Consider the following 21,005-nt stretch of genomic DNA (forward strand, 5'->3'; position numbering starts at 1 on the left):
ACAGATTTTTAATTCAGAAGGGTTTTCATAATTATAAATTTTGTCATATCATAGAAATTGAAAACATAAATCTAAATAGGTATGCGCAACGATTTTTCATTTACTAATATTCGTTGTGTCTATTTATATCATTTCGCATATTGTGTGGTGTGTTTTTCTTTTTCGAAGTTATATTTTTCGATGTTCCCTCATCTGGAATTACAAATTAGTACTCAAAAAAAATTAATTTAACATTTGCTCCTTCTCTATTCATTGACGTTCTCTGGTGTTATATGAGAGAAGAGAAGCTAGCTTTGTTCGCGAGCTCAAGGCGTGGGGTCTAATGTGTTTGGGTTTACAAATACAATGTATTAGTAGATAAGTAAGGAAGGGCTAAGTTCGGGCAACAACAAAACAATAATTTCGTAATAACCATATTAATAATGTGTTAAATATTACGAAACATTATGTGAAGCGAAAAAACACAAAAGTCTATTAAGATCTCCTACAATGAAGGAACATTATTTGCGCAGTGCTTTCTATTTTTTCTCCCTATTTTCAGTTAAATTAAAGAGAATTCAAAATTACGTTTGTGGGAGTAGACGTGGTTGTAGTCCTATTCTCCCATTATCATATTGCTAATGTTGCAAATTATTTTTTGGAGAGAGTACACTTAAAATCTAGTAGAGGGCGGAGCGATAAAAACTTTTTACCACAAATGCTGATTAAGTTTCTTGACTGATCCGTTTGATGGGATTGACAATGGTTCGCCAGATATTTAAACATTTACGCAAATTACAACCAAGCAAAAGGACAGACAGGAATACGGAATCAGTTCGTCACTTCATCATGATTATTTTGATTTACATACATACTTATGTATATAACTCTATCTTTCCTAAATAATTTGAATATTAAAAACAACGGTTAGCTGAGTAAAACTCATACATATTACTTATCTTGTTGATTCTTTTACTTTCACCCGTACATAACTTTGCTTATTAGGTGTCCCAAAGTCGATGATATATTAATGAAATATTTTATTTAGAATTAAATTTAGTTTTTGTTTTAGCTTTAAAATGTACAGATGAGATTTTACCAAAAACTCCAGTTTATTCGTATATGTAAAGTAAATAAATAAATGTAAGTACACATGTTCGAACAAGTAACTCCTAATATATTATATATGTATGTATAACATTATGTATATACGAACATAGTATGTATGTATGGTAAGTATGTTCTTTCTTTGCCAACAAGTAAGGTAACTTACATTCACCGCGCCTCCGCGAATATTTAGCAGAATATCCAGATGTAAAGTCATCCATTTTGGCAATGTTTGGGTCTGTTACTTCAATTTCTGTGTCTACTTCCTTGTGTTCCTCATGAATATTTTCAATGTGTTCTTGGGATTGGTCGTTAGTATATGGAACTTCCACAATCTCGTAGATGGGTCTTTTAGTTTTCAATGGAGGAGTAAATATGTGTAGAAAATCACGAGCTTTAGCTTTTTTAACTGTATCTTCAGCGTATTTAGTAGAATCAGTTGATTTAATTACAGCGCTTTTAATAAAACGTAATTTTTGTTTAGCAGTATGAATTGAAGTATCAAAGCTTTGGGAGTCATAAATTCCTTTTAAAAAGTTTTCAGATTTTTGCTCTAAGCTTTCATTATGCACTATAAGCTTTTTTATAGATTGCGGCAAAGGAGGAGGCGAAGGTGGGCGAGCTTTAACTATTAAAAGTTCAATAGAAGTTTCGTATGATATGCGTGGTAAAGGTTCAAAGAAGCCAGGCATGCGATGAAAGTTAGGCGGTAAAGGCGGAGGAAGGTTTGAAGTTCCTCCGCCCTGATATGGCAAACTAATAAGGTTCGTTAAAGTATTAGACCATTGCTGTAAAGAAGCAGTATCCTTTATGTTAGTAACATTCATATTTGTAGATTTGCTATTATTTTCGTCTGAAGCTGCTGTAGTATTAATAATAAATTTGGATGATTCTGTATAAAAAGGAATATCACTTAAAGTAATTTTTTTACTGCTCGCTATTTCTGTAGGTGCCTCATTAATTTTTGTCAATGGCGGTGATAATAAATTTAGTGAGGGTTCGATTTGTGAATTATTTGATATTTCGCTATTCTTACCAACAGATCCATCGGATAACATTCTAGTACTGGATAAATCCTTACATTTATTAATTAATTCTATATGATCAGTTGATGCATTATACTGTTGGTTCAAAATTAAATTCTGTTCAATTAGCATTTTGTCATTTGCATTATTTATGGAATCATCTATCTTTGCGGATATCAAAGCATTTTTTGTCCCCATATCGGTGGAGTCTGTATTTTCTTTCTCACATGATTCATAAGTTTTAGTAAGTAAGTGTTTATTTTCTTCAAATATTTTACTCTCAAAATGCTGTTTATTTCTGTTCTGCAGAAAATTAGTATGTTCTTCCAAGTATTTGGCCTTTTCTTCGTCACTTAAGTAGTAATCTTGGGCCACATCTGAGGCTTTTATTCCAGAATAGGGATTATGTGCCTCAGCCTTCTGCGGTAAGTGAAGAAGTAACTCATTTTCATGCAGTACTTGTGACGAATCTATACGCACATCATCAGCAAAATGTTCCTGCAATGCTGACTCATCATCTATGTACGAAACAATTTCTTGAAACCATCGTTCCCGAATATCTTTTCTGTGAGGTTTTAATGTAATTGGCAGAAATGTTTTTTGCTTTTCTGGCTTTCCTGTTATGTATAACACATTTTCGACGATATTGTTCTCAATATTGCAATCTGGTAGTTTAATAATGCTTTGTAAAACAAAAATTGACCGTTCCTCATTTATTTTCCTTACATTAGTTATTAAAATCCTCGATTTAAATAAAAATAAATATCGATCGTGTGATTTTTGAGCAGAATCTGTTATAGTCCACCAATCGTGGTTTAGTAAACGTCCGATTTTATATATATTACCTCTATATCCTTCTATGCTAGATAAAAGTCTGTTATAAAATGCTCTATTAGGAACGCTAAGCATTAGTTCCAAGGCTTTTTGTAAGTCTTTAGTATTTTCAGACTCATTTTGTGAGTATTTTATTAATTCCTGAAATAAATTAAAAATACATAGTATTCTATGGCTAAAATTTTGCATTTTGTGTAACACATTTATGGTAACTTTAACAGAGAATTTATACAATGCATACTTGTATATATAAGAGATCCTGTATTGATCCTAAGCAGATCAAAATACCTCTTCTCATATCATTCATCTACATTATGAAATGTGCTATTTTAAGAACTAAGTCTGGAGAATCTGAGTGACTAACATTAAGCTTGGTTCTTATACTTAATCTATAAGAGTCATAGACAAGATTTTCCGTTACCAATTGTAAAAAAATGCTAAAATTTTTCGTGTAAATCTACCACACTTAAAATTGAATAGCTAGGAGCCATTTTACTTTTCCAATGTTTATCAAAGATTATACCTGCAATTGTTTTGAGTTTTTCATAACTGAATTTGACATATTGAAAACCGCACAGGAGACGCCAAAAATAATGCGGTAACATTTCTTATTAAAAGGGTATATAATATTATGTTGATATATACTTATGTACAAATGTACATAAATAGCTGGGAAAGTATATCTTTAATACCTTTCAAAAAGCAACATAAAAACAAGATAAATCTTTAACTTCCGCACCGAAGCTATAATACCCCTCACAGGTGCATTTAGTAAAGCTACTATGTATATGTAGGTTTAACTAAATCTGAAGACGTAACCAGCCGACGGTAACATAAAACGTTTTGCCAATTATTTCTAGACATATACAAGGGGCGTTCCAAAGTAAACAGGACTTAAAAAAAAAAAATACGGAACAAATGGTTTTATCGGCAAAATCAATGAATTTTATTCAAAATAGAAAGAATCTTCCGCTTTAATACAGCTTTTGCACGGTCCAAAAACATGTCGAACGAGTGTTTTAGCTCGTTGCCCGGTATGGCCGCCAGTATGCCGGGGCAAGCCTTTTGAATGGCCTCCACGTCTCTCATTCGCACGGTGCCATATCAGGTGAATACGGGTAGTGGTTGATTGTTAAAATGTGATTTTTGGTTAAAACTCAAAGGTAAAATACCGCATTTACGTTTTGGCCGGGTAGAACAAATTCTTTGTGGACAATACTCTTGGAATCATAAAAACAAATCAGCATTGTCTTCACTTTTGACTTCTCCAGGCGCGATTTTTTGGGTTTCGGATCGTCCGGCGCCTTCCGTTCAGCACTCTTGCATTCGGTTTCGGGATAATATTGAAAACACCACGTTTTGTCACCAGTCACAATCTTGTAAAGCAAGTTCGGGTCTTTTTTTGCCTCTTTAATAATGTCCTTCGAATGTTGAATTCTGAGCAATTTTTGGTCGTCAGTCAATTTGTGCGGAACAAACCGTGCACACAGCTTTTGCAAGCCCAAATGTTCGGTCAAATGCGATAAATCGATGTCTTGAAGATGTTCAATTCTATTTCCATTAATTTTAATGATGGTTTCGGCGATTTTTTAAGACATCACACAAAGTTTCGATGGAATTTTCGGTGATCACGGATTTTGGTTGGCCCACATGTTCATCGTCATTTAGGTATGTCCTCACGACTACTTTCAAAACGTTGAAACCACTCGTGCACTCTGCTACGGGATAGGCAATCATCGCCATAAACTTGTTTCATCAATTGAAACGTTTCGTAAAACATACTGATATTTAAAACGCAATAACTTCCCTTCCAATAGATGAAATGTCATGAAATTTTTACTGGAAGTCGATAAAGTATAGCAGATTCTTACGCACTAGTCGACATATAGCTCCACTAGAGTTTACTTTGTTGCTTTTTTACTGTTTACTTTGAAACGCACCTTGTTTATATATATTATATTGGTCCGAGCTGAACAATTCGTTCGAAAATTGCAGCCCAGCATTGGACAATAATATATGTTTGTTCAGGGCATAATTAAATGATCAATATCCTGATTAACACTTAAAACTGTTTATGCAGAATACAAAAGGATACTCCAGACATTAGTATATATGAATTAAATTTGCTTAAAAATAGGTCTCGGTCTAAGTCAGCCTCAGTCTCAGACTTCATTGTACCTAAATTTCTTTCTAGCGAGCATTAAAGACATTTGTTTTGACAGAAAAGGTCGATGTACGCGTTTGTATGAGTACGTTCGCCGCCATTTTAGATTAGAGAGAAACAATGAAAGCAAAGAGTTCTTTGTTTGCGGCGATTCGTTGTTTCACTATGAACTGTCACGTAAAGCGAGGAAAGTGGTATGTGAATGGGTCTTTAAAGTGTCGTCTAGTTCGATATTTTTCTTTGTACGATAATGCAGATTTATCTTGTGAATTCCGAAGTTCATTGCATTCAAAATCTACTTACGAATGGATGCTTCGCCTAGCTAAGGGCCCGGATAATAATAATAATAACCCAACGATTACCCTCCTCCCGCCCAACCGATGCGAGGGGCGCAATCCGCATACGTGCGGAATTAGCGGAGTCAGAAAAGGCAAGAGAGTTTTTTAAGTGTTGAGATCTAAAACTGCTCAGCTACAGAAACAAAAATTTCAACAGCCAAGATTTAAAGTTACAATACAATAAGTTGTTACATTTTCATTTATTAAGAGAAAACAATAAAGTCTTTTTAATATTGAAAAGTGAGTCAGATAAGTCAAATGTGCTGGAATGAGAATTAAAATCATGATATATACGGCGGAATTGCTCGTTTTTAGCAGTAAAGGTCTAAACTGCCTCGAAAGGCTAACCGGGATATTAAATTTAATTTCAGACAGGAGAAAAGAACTGCAAACTGTTCCATTCAAAATTTTCACTAAGAATATTATGCCAAGCATTTCCCTACGACTAGAAAGTGTAGGTAGATTAATAAGTTTTAAACGACTAGTGTATGGAGGTAGACTTACCCTAGAATCCCATCGGAAATGCGCTAAGGCGAAAAGTAAAAATTGTTTTTGAACAGACTCTAACTTGTCAGAATGGATTTGGTAGTTAGGGTTCCATACAACAGAGCCATATTCCAATATAGGTCTAATCAAAGTTGTATAAAGTGTTTTAGTAATATACTGATCTCTAAATTCTTTAGACCAACGTTTAACAAAACTGAGGACAGCTTTTGCTTTCAAGACCATGGTATCAATATGAAGACTAAAATTAGCCTTAGGGTCCATATTAACTCCCAAATCAACATAGCTAAAAACTTGCTCTAGAATATGGTGTTTTATTACATAAGAAGAGTGGTGCAGATCTACGGAAAAAGCACATCATCTTACATTTATTGAGATTTAATGGCAAATCATTTCTATCACAAAAAGAAACCAAATTGTTTAAGTCTGTTTGCAACAGACACCTTTCTTCAGTTGAAGTGTATGATTCAAAAAGCTTTACGTCGTCAGCGTATAATAAAATTTTTGAGAATTCTATTACTGAAGAGATATTGTTATTAAACAACAAGAACAGAATCGGGCCAAGATGACTACCTTGCGGAACACCCGAAGAAACATTAATTGTATCTGAAGGTGTATCCTCAAATATCACTCGTTGTGTTCTATTATAAAGATAGGAAGATACCCATTGAAGGAAGCTTGGCTGTAAGCCCAGCAGATCAAGTTTATGTATGAGAATCGAGGAGTTTACTTTATCGAAAGCTTTGCTAAAGTCTGTGTATATAACATCCGTATGCTTATGTTCCCTAAAATCCAATGATACATGGTTTACAAATTCAAGTAAGTTTGTTATAGTCGAATTCCTTTTACAAAATCCATGCTGAGATGAGGAAATTAACGGAGAAATCGAAAAGGTTATATGGTCAGTGATAATAGCTTCAAAAAGTTTAGGTATAACTGATACCTCTATGGTTTTCAATGTTGGATCTAAATCCACTTTTATGCAAAGGAATTATGAATGACTGTTTCCATATTGAAGGAAATGTATCGTGTTTAAGAAAAAAATTAAATATCCTTGTCAAAGGCAAGTAAATATATTTGGCACTATTTTTTAGGAAGCATGAGGGTATCATGTCTGGGCCATAACTAAAAGATGGTTTTAACTTATTTAAATTAAGTAGGACGTCTTCTTCAGAAATACTTGGAGCGTTAATTAAAGTATTCGAACACAGCAGGTGCTGATCAGAAAAAGTTTTGGAAGAATTATTACAGTGACTTGACTTGACTTGAAAAATTCTGCAAACATATTGGATATAATATCATTGACACTTGAAATGATAGATTTGTATTTCAACGCGGACGGAAATTTGAAAATCCTGCGTTTGGAGTTGACGAAATCATAAAACGATTTTGGATTACTTACAATATTCTTTTTTACTTTATTTAAGTATTTATTATAACATTTTTTGTTTAAGTCAAAATATTGTCGACACAATAGAGAATATATAGAATAGTCGACAAGTGAATCAGTGTTTTTAAAATGTTTAAAGGTTCGAGTTTTTCTGTTTTTCAATTTATATAACTCTTTCGATGTCACCATTATAATTAGGCCATGTTATTGTAGAAAGTTCTGTATTTAACTTTTTAAAATTAGCTTTTGCAAAGTTAAACCGAGTACAGAAGCACGAAGTTTGATGATTATTATCCCGTACATTGCCTGAGATTTCGACAGATATTTCCAAAGCAGGATGATATGAGTCCTCTGGTAGAACAAAAGGATTACTCTGAATAACGGAACACTTTGTAGAGGTATCAACGTATACTAAATCTAAGCATTTATCAAATTTATTCGGAATCAAATTAATTTGGTTCAGACCCAACTTGGACATTTTTTCGAAAAACTCATTAAAGCAAATAGAACACCTCCCTCGATTCCGTTCAGTCAATCACATCTAAAAATTTGAAATTCGCTGTTTAAAATCTCATTATCAAAAATGTGAGGTTTTAACCAAGTTTCTGTAAATCCAATTATATGGAAATTAAAATTGGAACTGTTTAAATACAAGTCGCTTAATTTTGTATTAAGACCTCTAACATTTTTATAATAAATGCTTAGCGAATTTCTACCAATCAGTTTTTTTATATCGGTGGTTGCTTTTGGTAATTTAACAATGTTTTCCTCAGTTTGACTTCTAAGTTTAGGTTTAAATTCGCGTACAAAAGCCCCAGGTGGCCAGAATAAACTATCTAAGATCTTTTTGAATGTTTCAAGAGATACGTCTATTTTAAACGATGACATACTTCTATCATAATTGAAGTCAAATTTACGGATATTGATATCATCGATTTTTAAACGTGACGAAATTAAATATTTAATGTCCTCCACCAAGGTATCTGTGGCAAGTCTCGAAATAAATATAGACTTTTTAGGTGGAAAAACTATCAAATTATTAACTGATGCTACTAAGTTATTAGGGGGGGCCTCTGGAATTGTGAGACACTTATTACTATTAGATAGGGCTTTTGGAGAATTGAGCTCTTTGGAAGTTGACGGCTTATCACCTTGAGGGCAAGGAGAAGAGAGATTTATTAGGTCATTGGGAGGAGACGTTCTTTTCAGTACAGAAGAACTAAGTGTTACTTCATCGGAAGGACGTTTACGCTTAGGAGCAGGTTTAAAGGATTCGTGAGAATCATTCAGGCACTTAAAAGATTTGAACAATTTTTAGAGTGCCTAAATTTTTCAGTGAGGGTTACAAGATCTCGACCGATTTCGTTAAAGCCATTGCGTGTCTCCCTATAAACTTTAAATAGATCGATTTCAATAGATCTACAATTTAAACAGGACCAACGCAATCCCTTACAGTCGAGAATAGAATCTAAGATTCTACCTGCCATTCCAGCACATTTAATATGGGCAAGCCCATAACAAAGCCAGCATGAAACGTAGCGATCTGACTAGCCTTTAATGTTACAATTGGGGAAGTTCCAAGACATAATAAACAACAAGAATGAAGATCAAATAAAATAGTAAGTGAAAAAAAATCTAATAGATATATAATAAATTAGTGTGTTAATAAAATATTAATAATAATAAATTCAATTAAGAACAAACGCAAAAATAATAGCAATTTTTTTATCAAAGTTTAAAACCAAGACAGTTTTAACAAGTAAGGAAGGGCTAAGTTCGGATGTAACCGAACATTTTATACTCTCGCAAGGTCAAATGGTATACTCGTTTGAGATTTCTTTGTGGATTGACTGATATTTTCGGTAGAAGGTCAACTATAGGCACTGGGGTCCACATATTTAGTACTTAGGGGTTTGAACAGTTTTGGTTCGATTTAGACAATTTTTGGCCGCAAGGTGGCATACTTTAATTGCATTATTCACGCAAAGTTTTACCCCGATATAATCATTTTTACCTGATTTGCATAGTGGAATGTGAAAGAATCAGATGGAATTGAAAATGGTGTTACATGGGAAGTAAGCGTGGTTGTAGTCCGATTTCGCACTATGACATAGAAACATGAAAAGAACGTTATGCACTGAATTTGGTTGAAATCGGTTGAGCAGATCTCAAGATATGGGTTTTCACCTAAAAGTGGGCTGTGCCACGCCCACTGTCTAATTTTGAACGCGGTTCCTATAAAGTCATCTTATACCATCTCAGAGATAAAATTTAATGTCTCTGGCGTGTTTAGTGCTTGATTTATCGCGCTTTTAGTAGTTTTTAACAGTACCGTTATATGGGGAGTGGGCGGAGTTGCCACCCGATTTCAACTATTTTCACACCGTCAATAGAAGTGCTAAAAACATTTGCTTCCAGTGAATCTTGTTATTATAGCATTAGCGGTTTAGGAGATATGCACATTAAACCTATTAGAGGCGGGACCACGCCCACTTTAAAAAAAAAAATTTTAACTGCAGATGCCCCTCACTAATGTGATCCTGTGTACCAAATAACAGTCTTGTATCTTATTGCGGAGCTTAGTTATGGCAAGTTATTTGTTTTTGATTAATGGCGTTTTGTGGGCGTGGCAGTGGTCCGATTACGCCCATCTGCAATACCAACCGTCTCACGGTACCATGAAACATGTCTACCAAGTTTCATAAAGATATCTCAATTTTTACTCAAGTTAGAGCTTGCACGGACGGACGGACAGACAGACGGACGGACAGACAGTCACCCGGATTTCAACTCGTCTCTTCATCCTGATCATTTATATATATCTAACTCGATTAATTTTAGGTGATACAAACAACCGTTAGGTGAACAAAACTATTATACTCTGTAGCAACAGGTTGCGAAAGTATAAAAAGCAATATAGCGAGCAGTTTTAGAAGCACTGTAACATATAACAAGTAAGGAAGGGCTAAGTTCGGATGTAACCGAACATTTTATACTCTCGCAAAGTCAAATGGTATACTCGTTTGAGATTTCTTTGTGGATTGACTGATATTTTCGGTAGAAGGTCAACTATAGGCACTGGGGTCCACATATTTAGTACTTAGGGGTTGAACAGTTTTGGTTCGATTTAGACAATTTTTGGCCGCAAGGTGGCATACTTTAATTGCATTATTCACGCAAAGTTTTACGCCGATATAATCATTGTTGCTTGATTTGCATAGTGGAAAGTGAAAGAATCAAGTGGTATTTAAAATGGTGTCATATGGAAAATAGGCGTGGTTGTAATCCGATTTCCATTTTCGCACTATGACATAGAAACGTGAAAAGAACGTTACGAACCGAATTTGGTTGAAATCGGTTAAGCAGATCTCAAGATATGGGTTTTCACCTAAAAGTGGGCTGTGCCACGCCCACTACTACAACTATTTTCACACCGTCAATAGAAGTGCTAAAAACATTTGCTTCCAGTGAATTTTGTTATTATAGCATTAGCGGTTTAGGAGATATGCACATTAAACCTATTAGAGACGGGACCACGCCCACTTTTTAAAAAAAAATTTTAACTGCAGATGCCCCTCCCTAATGTGATCCTGTGTCCAAATAACAGTCTTGTATCTTATTGCGGAGCTTAGTTATGGCAAGTTATTTGTTTTTGATTAATGGCGTTTTGTGGGCGTGGCAGTGGTCCGATTACGCCCATCTGCAATACCAACCGTCTCACGGTACCATGAAACATGTCTACCAAGTTTCATAAAGATATCTCAATTTTTACTCAAGTTAGAGCTTGCACGGACGGACGGACGGACAGACGGACGGACGGACAGACGGACGGACGGACAGACGGACGGACGGACAGACAGTCACCCGGATTTCAACTCGTCTCTTCATCCTGATCATTTATATATACATAACCCTATATCTAACTCGATTAATTTTAGGTGATACAAACAACCGTTAGGTGAACAAAACTATTATACTCTGTAGCAACAGGTTGCGAGAGTATAATGAAACAAAAAGCTGACTCGGCATCAAAAATTCGAAAGTTTAAACTTTTTAATACTGCACAAAACTTAGGAACATTTAATACTTATCTTGCAACTCAGAGTTAAATCACTAAAAATTGTATTAAATCAGTAAAAAAAAATCAATTAAACTTGAAGAATTTATAAAATAAAAACACAAAAGTTCACAGCCAAAAAATTACAGCTTAAGAGATTGAAGTATTGCCACCTTTCATTCATTTATCAAGCCTTTTCTTATAGTCAATAGCAAACCCTTATATGTTAGGTAAAGTAAAAAGTTCGTTCGGTTTTTTTATTGATTTTTCAAAAGATGATAACTTTGTGTGCATTTGTCCGATTTAAGTCAAATATGCGCCGTTTTGTTCGTAAACTTGTTGTTAACGAGATGCCAACTTCATTATACCCCTCTCGTAGAAGGCTGCGTCCCTATTGGCAAAAAACCCGGAGAGCCAATTTTCACAGGCCTCTCTTGAGGCTAACTTCTCACCAATAAGCGCGTTCGCCATGGACAGGAAAAGATGGTAATCACTTGGTGCCAGGTCCGGACTATAAGGTGGGTGCAGTAGGACCCCCATCCGAGCTCCCGGCGCTTCTGGCGCGTCACCAAAGACGTGTGTGACCTGGCGTTGTCCCGATGGAATACAATTCGGCCTCTGTTGATCAAAGATGGCGGCCTCTTCTGGATGAGTGCTGCCTTTAAGCGGTCCAGTTGTTGGCAGTAGAGGGCCGAATTGAGCGTTTGGCCATATGGGAGCAGCTCGTAGCAGATGATTCCTTGTCAATCCCACCAAACACACAGCCGAACCTTCCTGGCCGTCAATCCGGTCTTGGCCACCGTCTGGGCCGCTTCCCCAAGCTGTGACCACGACCGTTTGCGCTCGATGTTATCGTAAGTGACCCATTTTTCATCGCCAGTCACAATCCGCTTCAGAAACGGGTCGATTTTGTTGCGATTCTGCAGCGATTTGCAGATGGAAATTCGGTCCATCATGTTTTTTGCGTTAGTTCGTGTGACACCCAAACATCGAGCTCCTTTTTGAATCCAAGGTTATGCAAATGGTTCCAAACAGTTTTCTGGCTTATCTTTAGTTCCTCAGCAGTTAAATAAGTGCTCACGTGACGGTCTGTTTCCACTATTTCCATGATTTTATCGCAATTTTCGACGACAGGCCTCCCGACGCGTGGTGCATCTTTGACATCGAAATTACCGGAACGGAACCTAGCAAACCACTTTTGTGCTACACGTTCGTTTACAGTATCGGGCCCATAAACTAAATTAATATTTTCAGCCGCTTTGGCTGCTTTTTCGCTTGGATCGAAGAAAAATTGTAAAATATAGCGAATTTTCTCTTTGTTGGTGTCCATCTTTGACGAGCGCTCACAATGAACTGAGTGAATCAATCGAAAAACTGTCAAAGACAAACTTTTAGCGCGAATAAACACGTTTTCAGCGCCGTATAGTATGACATGATGCGACACGTAACACTAATACTATGGACAATAACGCCATCTCTTAGATAAAAACCGAACGAACTTTTTACTTTATCTAATATTTTTATTCTCTTCTTATACCTGAAATACATGTGTCGATATTCTGCAGGCAGAATACATACATACATGCAGCTAGAAAACACATGCAGTAATTTTTGACAAAGAGCAGGATTACTAAAGGTAAACAATTCAAAAACAACTGAAATATTTGATCACGTTAATAGTTATTTTTATAAATTTGGTTTGATTTTCTCTGACGAATTGTATTAATTTTTTCCATTTCAGAAAAATTTCAACGAACATCAGTAAGTGGTGCCAGACTTAGCACACAGAAATATGATTATTATGTTGCTAGCACCGATTCTGCACAGATAAATTCAAATTTCATATGCCACGCAGATCTGCATTGAGGTGCAGAACAACAATTTTGAAATCAGAAATACAACAACCAATCGAAGGCAAGAACGGCTTTTTAAGCATATAAAAAACTTACCCATTCGTCAAATAACATCAAATGGTTAAACAAAAAAACAATTTATCATCCAATTTTATATGTACATACATATGTATATATTATATAAGTAAGTAAATATGGGAAATTAACTTTACTGACATTTTTATGGATATATCAAACATATATTACAAAATATGCCTTTGTAGGTGGATATATTAGTAAATGAAATCATTAGAACATGTGTAAGCGGCGAAATTTTTTTAACAATTTATAAGCTGTTACACCGTTTATATGTATACATTGGTGTTTGAATGCATATATGTATATGTACAACCTACGAATGTGTTAGTTTTAATTGCTTGCGAATGCTTGCAATACAATTGATTAATAGTTACATAGATAAAGCGGATTATAGTTAACTCGAATTCCTACTCTCAAGAAAATAACGTAAACAACCGCATATAAAAAATCAAACATTATACTTTACCTTTAATAAAAACTGGTAGTCATTTATTCTCTGAATTGGTAACTTTAAATGTTCGCAAAGATTTTTGTCGTCTCCAATCGCCTTGGATATTTGCTAAATTGAAAATATTGGAGGAAATAATAATTTATATTGTATAATGCGTTAATTTATACTGTAAACTTTATTTATTAAGGTACTTGGATATGGAATATGTTGTTACGATAAGAGCTAAAATTATTTATGTAAACAAATTTCAATAAATGAAATGCGGTAACATTCCTAAGCGGCTTAAACCTTATATCTTTTTTTGATAAATGCTTCATTAGTATCACCCCCTTATAACTATTCTTAGTTTTTCCGTTATTGCTTCTTTCTAACACAATGTATAATTATCTAAACATAATACACATAATACATATATATCTAAACGGAATTTATATGATTCACTTTCTTTTTTTACTGTAATTGGAATAAAGAGTTTGTGAAATTATGCTGAAAGCCACTCTTTAGTACTTTCTATGGCAACTAAAATACTACGCACAAGTAAGGATAATTAAAATAATTCGCTATTTTCCGAAATTCGTTACTCTGATATTTTTTCGCGAATGCCCAACGACAGTTTTACTTGCAAAAATATATCAAAAGCATAGCCTTTGTACAGAAATTAGTCTCTTATCGAATCTTTCCTATACATATGTCTTTAAAGAACAAGATAATAAAAAGATTCGTAAAATCTAACCTCGACACGCCAGCCAACTAGCCTATTATGGCTACCATATTCAACCCAGCTAATAAAAGCAAATGAAACCAACAGCTTTCCATGTAATATGTAACCATTTCAGGTTTCGCACGTCTTTCTGAAATTTTACTTTCAGTATACAAATAAGTTATTTCAATATTATAGTAAAGGGAACTGACACTGTAGTATTCGAAAATAATAGTAGTAATGTATATTTTATGATAAAAAACCTTTAGTCAGAATGCTGAGGATGCTATAATGATTATCACTTGACAGATCCTAATTTTATAACGTCAGTAGCAACGAAATTCTCATCGATGTTAAGGTTCCTAATTATTAGGTATGTCAAAATAAATATATGGAGGGTTGAAATAATGGGATACTCAGCGGAATTATACTTTGAAGTCAGATCGGCTAAATGCAACGGTTGGATAATGCTGGGCACAACTACATATAATATACTTGTATGACGACCGATGTTTCTAGTATAACTCCTACCGCTTTATTACGGCAGGAATCTCTTTGCAACTTTGCCAATGAACAAAATTTGACTTTTAAGATCTACAGTTTTCCCATCTTTTTGCACTAGGTTTCATGTTTTATGTTTGCCAATTACAAATCCAGGTATTCACAATAAATAACTTTGACTATACCAAACTAGAGTATTTAATAAAACGCATTTTTTGTTAAAAAAAAGTTTTTTTTTTGGTTTTTCAGCTAAAAATTCATTGGAAATACTCTGGTCTTAACAACAAATGTCACTACAATCGTTTCACTGATTTCTACAAGTCGAACTCAACGCCGACTCAAATACAAGTACTCTTAACGAAAATTATTCAAAGAAACCGTCATAAACGAATATTTTTAAGAACTGAACTTTTCTCAGCGAGTTAATACGATTTCTGGAATCAATGATATTGCGTGCATGATATTCTCAGCGAGTTAATGCGATTCCTGGAATCAATGACATTGCGTGCATGATTTTAATGTGGATGTTATATAAACTAACTTTTCTGAACCGTTTTGCAAAGTTTTTCATTCATTATTGTGTCAAATATTAATCTGATCTGATCTAATGAATTTCTTCAACCTCGGAGAAAAACAATTTCGTGGATTAACTTCATAAGATGGGACGGTCTTAGTTGAATGTGACGCGATAACTCGAAAAATATTCGTTGAAAACGCATTATAAACAAAATGTGTTACATTGTTCTAGATACCTTCATATATAGACCCCCAGTTAGCTACTTGCTACGGTAATGTTTTAGAACGCACCCCGTATATTAAGAAAAAAGCTTTGCATTGTTCATAAAATATAAAAAATTGTAATACTTGTTCGGGCGCGCCAAATAATATATTTCTCTCGCGGTTTGCATGGCTCTTTGGATATTGATAAAACTTGTATTTGAAAAGGTGCTCTTGATTTCAGTTCGGTATTCCAAGAAAATGTGAATGAATTCCAATCATATTTTGTGGTCTGATTAAATTATACAAGGGTCATAACGTCACCTAGTTTAATTATTATATCTTTTTTGTTCTCTTTGGCATCCGTAAGTAAAAATTTGTAATATCGGTATGTACTTTCCTATAGCTGAGTGTAAATTAAATATAGTTTAAAGTTTTTCGCTTAATGGACGTGCCAATGGTGCAACTAACACGTGTTCGAAGTGTCATCAAAGTATCTCAATTTTTACACAAGTTATCTCTTTCACGGACAGACGGATGAACAGACAGACATTCGAAATTCAATTCGTTTCGTCATCCTGTAAATTTTGATATACTCGTACATATATGTAAGTATAACAACATATTTATCGCGCTTCGTTTTAGGTGGTACAAACAACTATTAGATGAATAAAAATATTATCCTCTGTGCAATATATTGCGAGAATATAATGATGACGTTAAAAATGGCACAGGCTTTTTGAAATGCTAACCCCACTATTTTGGAAAATGTAAAAATCGAAAATTAAATTTAAGGATACGTGTTAGTTCAATCGTACAGCTAATACGAGTTTCAGAGGGTAAGAAAAAATTTAATTTTAAAGCTTCATTGTGACGGAATACTTTTTTTTACTGATTTTGTATTATAAATTAGCTTATAATTCTATTAATAATTATAATGTTATATTTAATGTATTTATATTCAAAATGTTAAAAAAAGTGTTATTTTCAGACAAAGTCCTACAATCATTATAAATGTCAGCGTAAGTTCGTTTGTTACGCTTTCACGCCGAAACCAACCATCATGAAACTTTAGAATATGTGTAGTATTCATAGCATATAATTAAAAGAGATATATCTTTGCGGATTGTGAAAAAATTTAATTTGGCAGATAAGATTGTTAACATTGAAAATTTTAAAAATTTATTTTGGCAAGTATGTTAAATTTAAAATTTAAACATCATATATGTATAAAAATTGCGTGTCACGTTATATCCGGGGTAAGCTCCTAAACTAAGTGGGTTTTTGTGGTAACAACACCACCACGAAGATGATCAGAGCGGTATATTATATTGTGTACATTCTATGTATTTACTATTTTGCTTTTGGTAATGAGGTTTAGTATTTATTTAGCAAATTTAATGCGGGTGAAGCAGCGGGTAAAGCTAGTATAATTATATTTTCTGCCGATAATTATTGTTAGATGGTGCTACTGCTAGACATACAAACTTTTGTTACTTTAGTACTACAAGTATAGTGGCACTATTATGTATAAGATAATATATATATATTACTTTATTCATCATCTTAATGGGGAAAATGAGTATTAGGTAATTCTGAAAATATATTTTTGAATATTTTTATCACTTATCTATAAGTACCACTTCGGAGTTGTATTGTATTCTAAAACACTAGAACTCAAACGTTTTCTCTCTTTTACTGCTTCATTGATATTCTTTCATATAAATATGCAGATAGATAATTGTTTTGAAAGCTTAGATTTTCACACATTAACTTGTTCGCGTAAAATATTTAGTACATGGGATCGCTCAAGGTCACATAAAAATAACGTATGTATAAATAAATATATACATATATTTTCTTTAGTTATTTACTTTGTTCTATAAATATACTCAAAGTGAAATAGACGTATGTTTATATATATATATGTATATATTTAAAACCTTCAATAAGTTTTCCTTGTGAACTAAAACTGTTTTTTATTATTGACTTCTGGAGTATTACAACACAGTTTCTATAATTCATTTGCACAATAACGCAAGTGAAGGCAATATTCAGATGATATATTTTTCAGTAAGCACATATTTGTCTCACGCATTCATATACATACATACAAATGTATTTAAATATATACATATATATCCTATATGTATTTTTTGTACATACAGGCCTATAAACTCACGAAATATTTGGTGAAACACACACGAAAATAATTATAGAAACGACACGTCCACTAGAGCAACTCAAAAATGACTAAATATTGAATGCGCTGAAAGTAGAAAATTTTGTGAAATTCTAAATATAATTATTTTCGCCACGACATAAGTGGATATCATGTAAATTGATTCTTATGTACATACATACATATATACGTATTGTATATACATATATATTTGAATTATAGTGTTGTTACATAGTGATTTAGATTGGCTTTATGATTGTCATATATGAATACAATATAAAAAATAGTTAATCAATAATTAATTAACAATCGCTTATTTATATATATAATACATAAGTACATATCACAAATACTTTGTTCAGTCACCTAACGTATGTAAAACTATTCTGTTATTTAAATATCATAAAAATTAAAGAAAGTTCGGAAAATTTATTTCTGCAAATAGAAAATAAGCGAATTCCCGAGTTCGTAAGTGTTGAAAAATTCATTACCGAAAATGTGAAGGTTCTATAAAATTACAGTATTCATTCTCACAAGAAGCTCAGAGTTCCTATACATCCACCTTACAATCCTGGCCTAATGGATTTCTTTTTACTAGACCTTAACCCATTTCCTTCCTCTGTTGCGTAAGCTCAACACAACTTTTCAAAAAATACTATGAGCCTTAGGCTTTCACCCACTCCATATATCAGCCCCCTACAAAACACAGACACTTGTACTCGTATATGTAGACACATGTTTTTCAGACAAATTTTGAATCGTACGCTAAAAATTGTCGACATGAAAATAGTTTCCCAAAATGTCAAGGATAAATTATAACTGATTTATGAAGTATCTGGGTGTCATTAAGCGTGTTCTAGATAAGTCTAAAAATTTTTGATGGAAAAATTAGATTTGGGGGCCCGTACTACACCGCAGGTGCAAGTTATAACCGCAATGGTGACTTTTGTAGAACGTTCAATTCTGAGGAAAACCTAATGACGGGTAAGATAATTAAATCAAAGGCCGCTGAGTTATAAAATTAAAAAGGAAACATATCAAGTTTTACGTGTATTTTAGATGGAAAATCTTTACAGGTCTAGTACTTAATATTAATACTAAGAGCTCAAACTTTCAAGGAATTTTTGTTTTGGTATTTCCAACAAAATTTCACCATGGGATCGAAAAAAAAGTTTAAAAAAAGCACCCTAATGATTAATTTTTGTTTTCTGAATAATTCTACATTTTTTGCTCCTTTTATTCGTATTACACTACAAGTAGAGCAACACTTGGGTGGGTCGTGTTTGATAGCGCTTATGGTTTTCATCGATGTGAAGTTCGACTTCTCGATTGTAAAACTATTTATAAAGAGTTTTCCAATAAGAGTGCTTTGATTTTTTTCACAAAGAAAATACACTAATTGTTAAGGAAATTTTAATGTTTCTTAAGTAATGTGAAGTACATACAATCGATACAATTAAGTTTTGAATATAACATAATACAAATGGCATCCACGACTTCATTTGCAGGAACGAATTCGATGAACTCAATTTTCGAGTACTTTTTTCTCTAAATCAAGTGTATGTCATGAAGTGCTCGTTCAATATTGACTTCTAAAGCTTGAAGAGAGTTTGGTTTAGTGTTAAAGACCAATAACTTCAAATAAGCCAACAAGAAATAGTCTAATGGTATTAAATCACAACTTCTTGGAGGCCGTTCAATGTCCCAATTTCTTGAAATTATCAAATCTCCAATCTTTTCTCGCAAAAATTTGGTTGTTGTACGTGCTGTGTGGCACGTAGCATCGCCTTGTTGGAACCAGATGTTGTCAAGATCAACATTGACACTAACTATGTCACCAGTTTCATTTCGAAAGAAGTATGGACCGATAATTCCACCAGACCAAAAATCACTCCAAAATGTCAATTTAGGTGAATGTAATGGTAGCTCATGAATAATTTGTGGATTTTCTTCGCACCAGAATCGACAGTTTTGTTTATTTAGTACTAGTTTACGGTGGTCCAATGGCTTTAGTTCTTGATTGAGAATTATTTTATCCTTTCTCACAATCCTCCAGGTTGTGGTTTGAGACAGTCCCAATTCTTGAGAACGTCTTCGAATCGACAAATTGCGGTCATCACCAACACTTGCCAGAACGACAGCAATATTTTCATTACTTCGAGCGGTTCTTTGTCTTATTGGCACTTGAACTTTAAGTAAAAAAAATGTAGGCCCGAAATTTGCAACAATTCGACGAATAGCGAGCACAAGGTCGACGATTATTACGACCATAAAATGGCAAATGCGCACGAAAAGTTGTAATTAGAGAACGATTATTTTGGTAATAAAATTTAATAATTTGTAAACGTTATTCTTGCATATATCTTTCCATGATCAAATTGTAAACATTACTAAGAATACTATGGAAAAAAATTACAAATCATAACATATTAAAAATGGCCGAAACGACATTTCGAAATCATATCATCCCTTTTGGAAGATCCTTTGCATGTTATAAGTCATAGTATTCCTATGTGTGCAAAATGGCGACAAAATTTTTACGTAGTTAGAGAGAATTGACGCGCATCGTAGATCAGTGCAGTGAAAGTGAAAATGAAGAAGAAATTATCATTTTTAACGAGAACATGAGAATTATTTATATCCCTCTTTCTACTGTTGATGTATTTTGAAAGAGCAGATCGATGAAATGAACATCACTGACGACATTGATTCTACTCTCGTAGTCGCTCATGATATTCAGGTAAATTATGATTAGACTGAACAATAACAGAGAATTTAAATGAATAGAGAAGGAGCAAATGTTAAATGAAATCTTTTTGAGTACTAATTTGTAATTCCAGATGAGGGAACATCGAAAAATATAACTTCGAAAAAGAAAAATACATAACACAATATGCGAAATGCTATAAATAGACACAACGAATATTCCTATATGAAAAATCGTTGCGCATACCTATTTAGATTTATGTTTTCAATTTCTATGATATGACAAATTTATAATTATGAAAAGCCTTCCAAATTAAAAATCTGTATTATCGGTAAAAACCCCAAAATTCATAATAAAATAAACATTTAATAGGCTAGTTTTCCAACTTATGTATGTGCGTTGAGTGAGTAATTGCTTA

At 33.6% G+C, this 21,005-nt stretch overlaps 1 protein-coding gene across 8 annotated transcripts in view; it reads right to left on the bottom strand.

Moving 5' to 3' along the window:
• Window positions 1–21,005, bottom strand: part of Obsc (Obscurin) — a 358,871-nt gene that overhangs the window by 235,536 nt on the left and 102,330 nt on the right. For 3 of the 8 annotated variants that reach the window (XM_070108137.1, XM_070108138.1, XM_070108136.1), the window contains 2 exons: window positions 13,796–13,888; window positions 1,253–3,086 (listed from right to left, as the gene is read on the bottom strand). In XM_070108137.1, the coding sequence (XP_069964238.1) occupies window positions 1,253–3,086; window positions 13,796–13,888 (1,927 nt within the window). Of the gene's footprint in view, window positions 1–1,252; window positions 3,087–13,795; window positions 13,889–17,864; window positions 17,962–21,005 lie in introns of those variants that run through there. The other 5 variants (XM_070108140.1, XM_070108139.1, XM_070108141.1 and 2 more) reach the window with 5 other exon arrangements.

Source organism: Bactrocera oleae, chromosome 4 (genome assembly GCF_042242935.1).
Source record: "Bactrocera oleae isolate idBacOlea1 chromosome 4, idBacOlea1, whole genome shotgun sequence".
In the NCBI taxonomy this organism is placed as follows: Eukaryota; Metazoa; Arthropoda; class Insecta; order Diptera; family Tephritidae; genus Bactrocera; species Bactrocera oleae.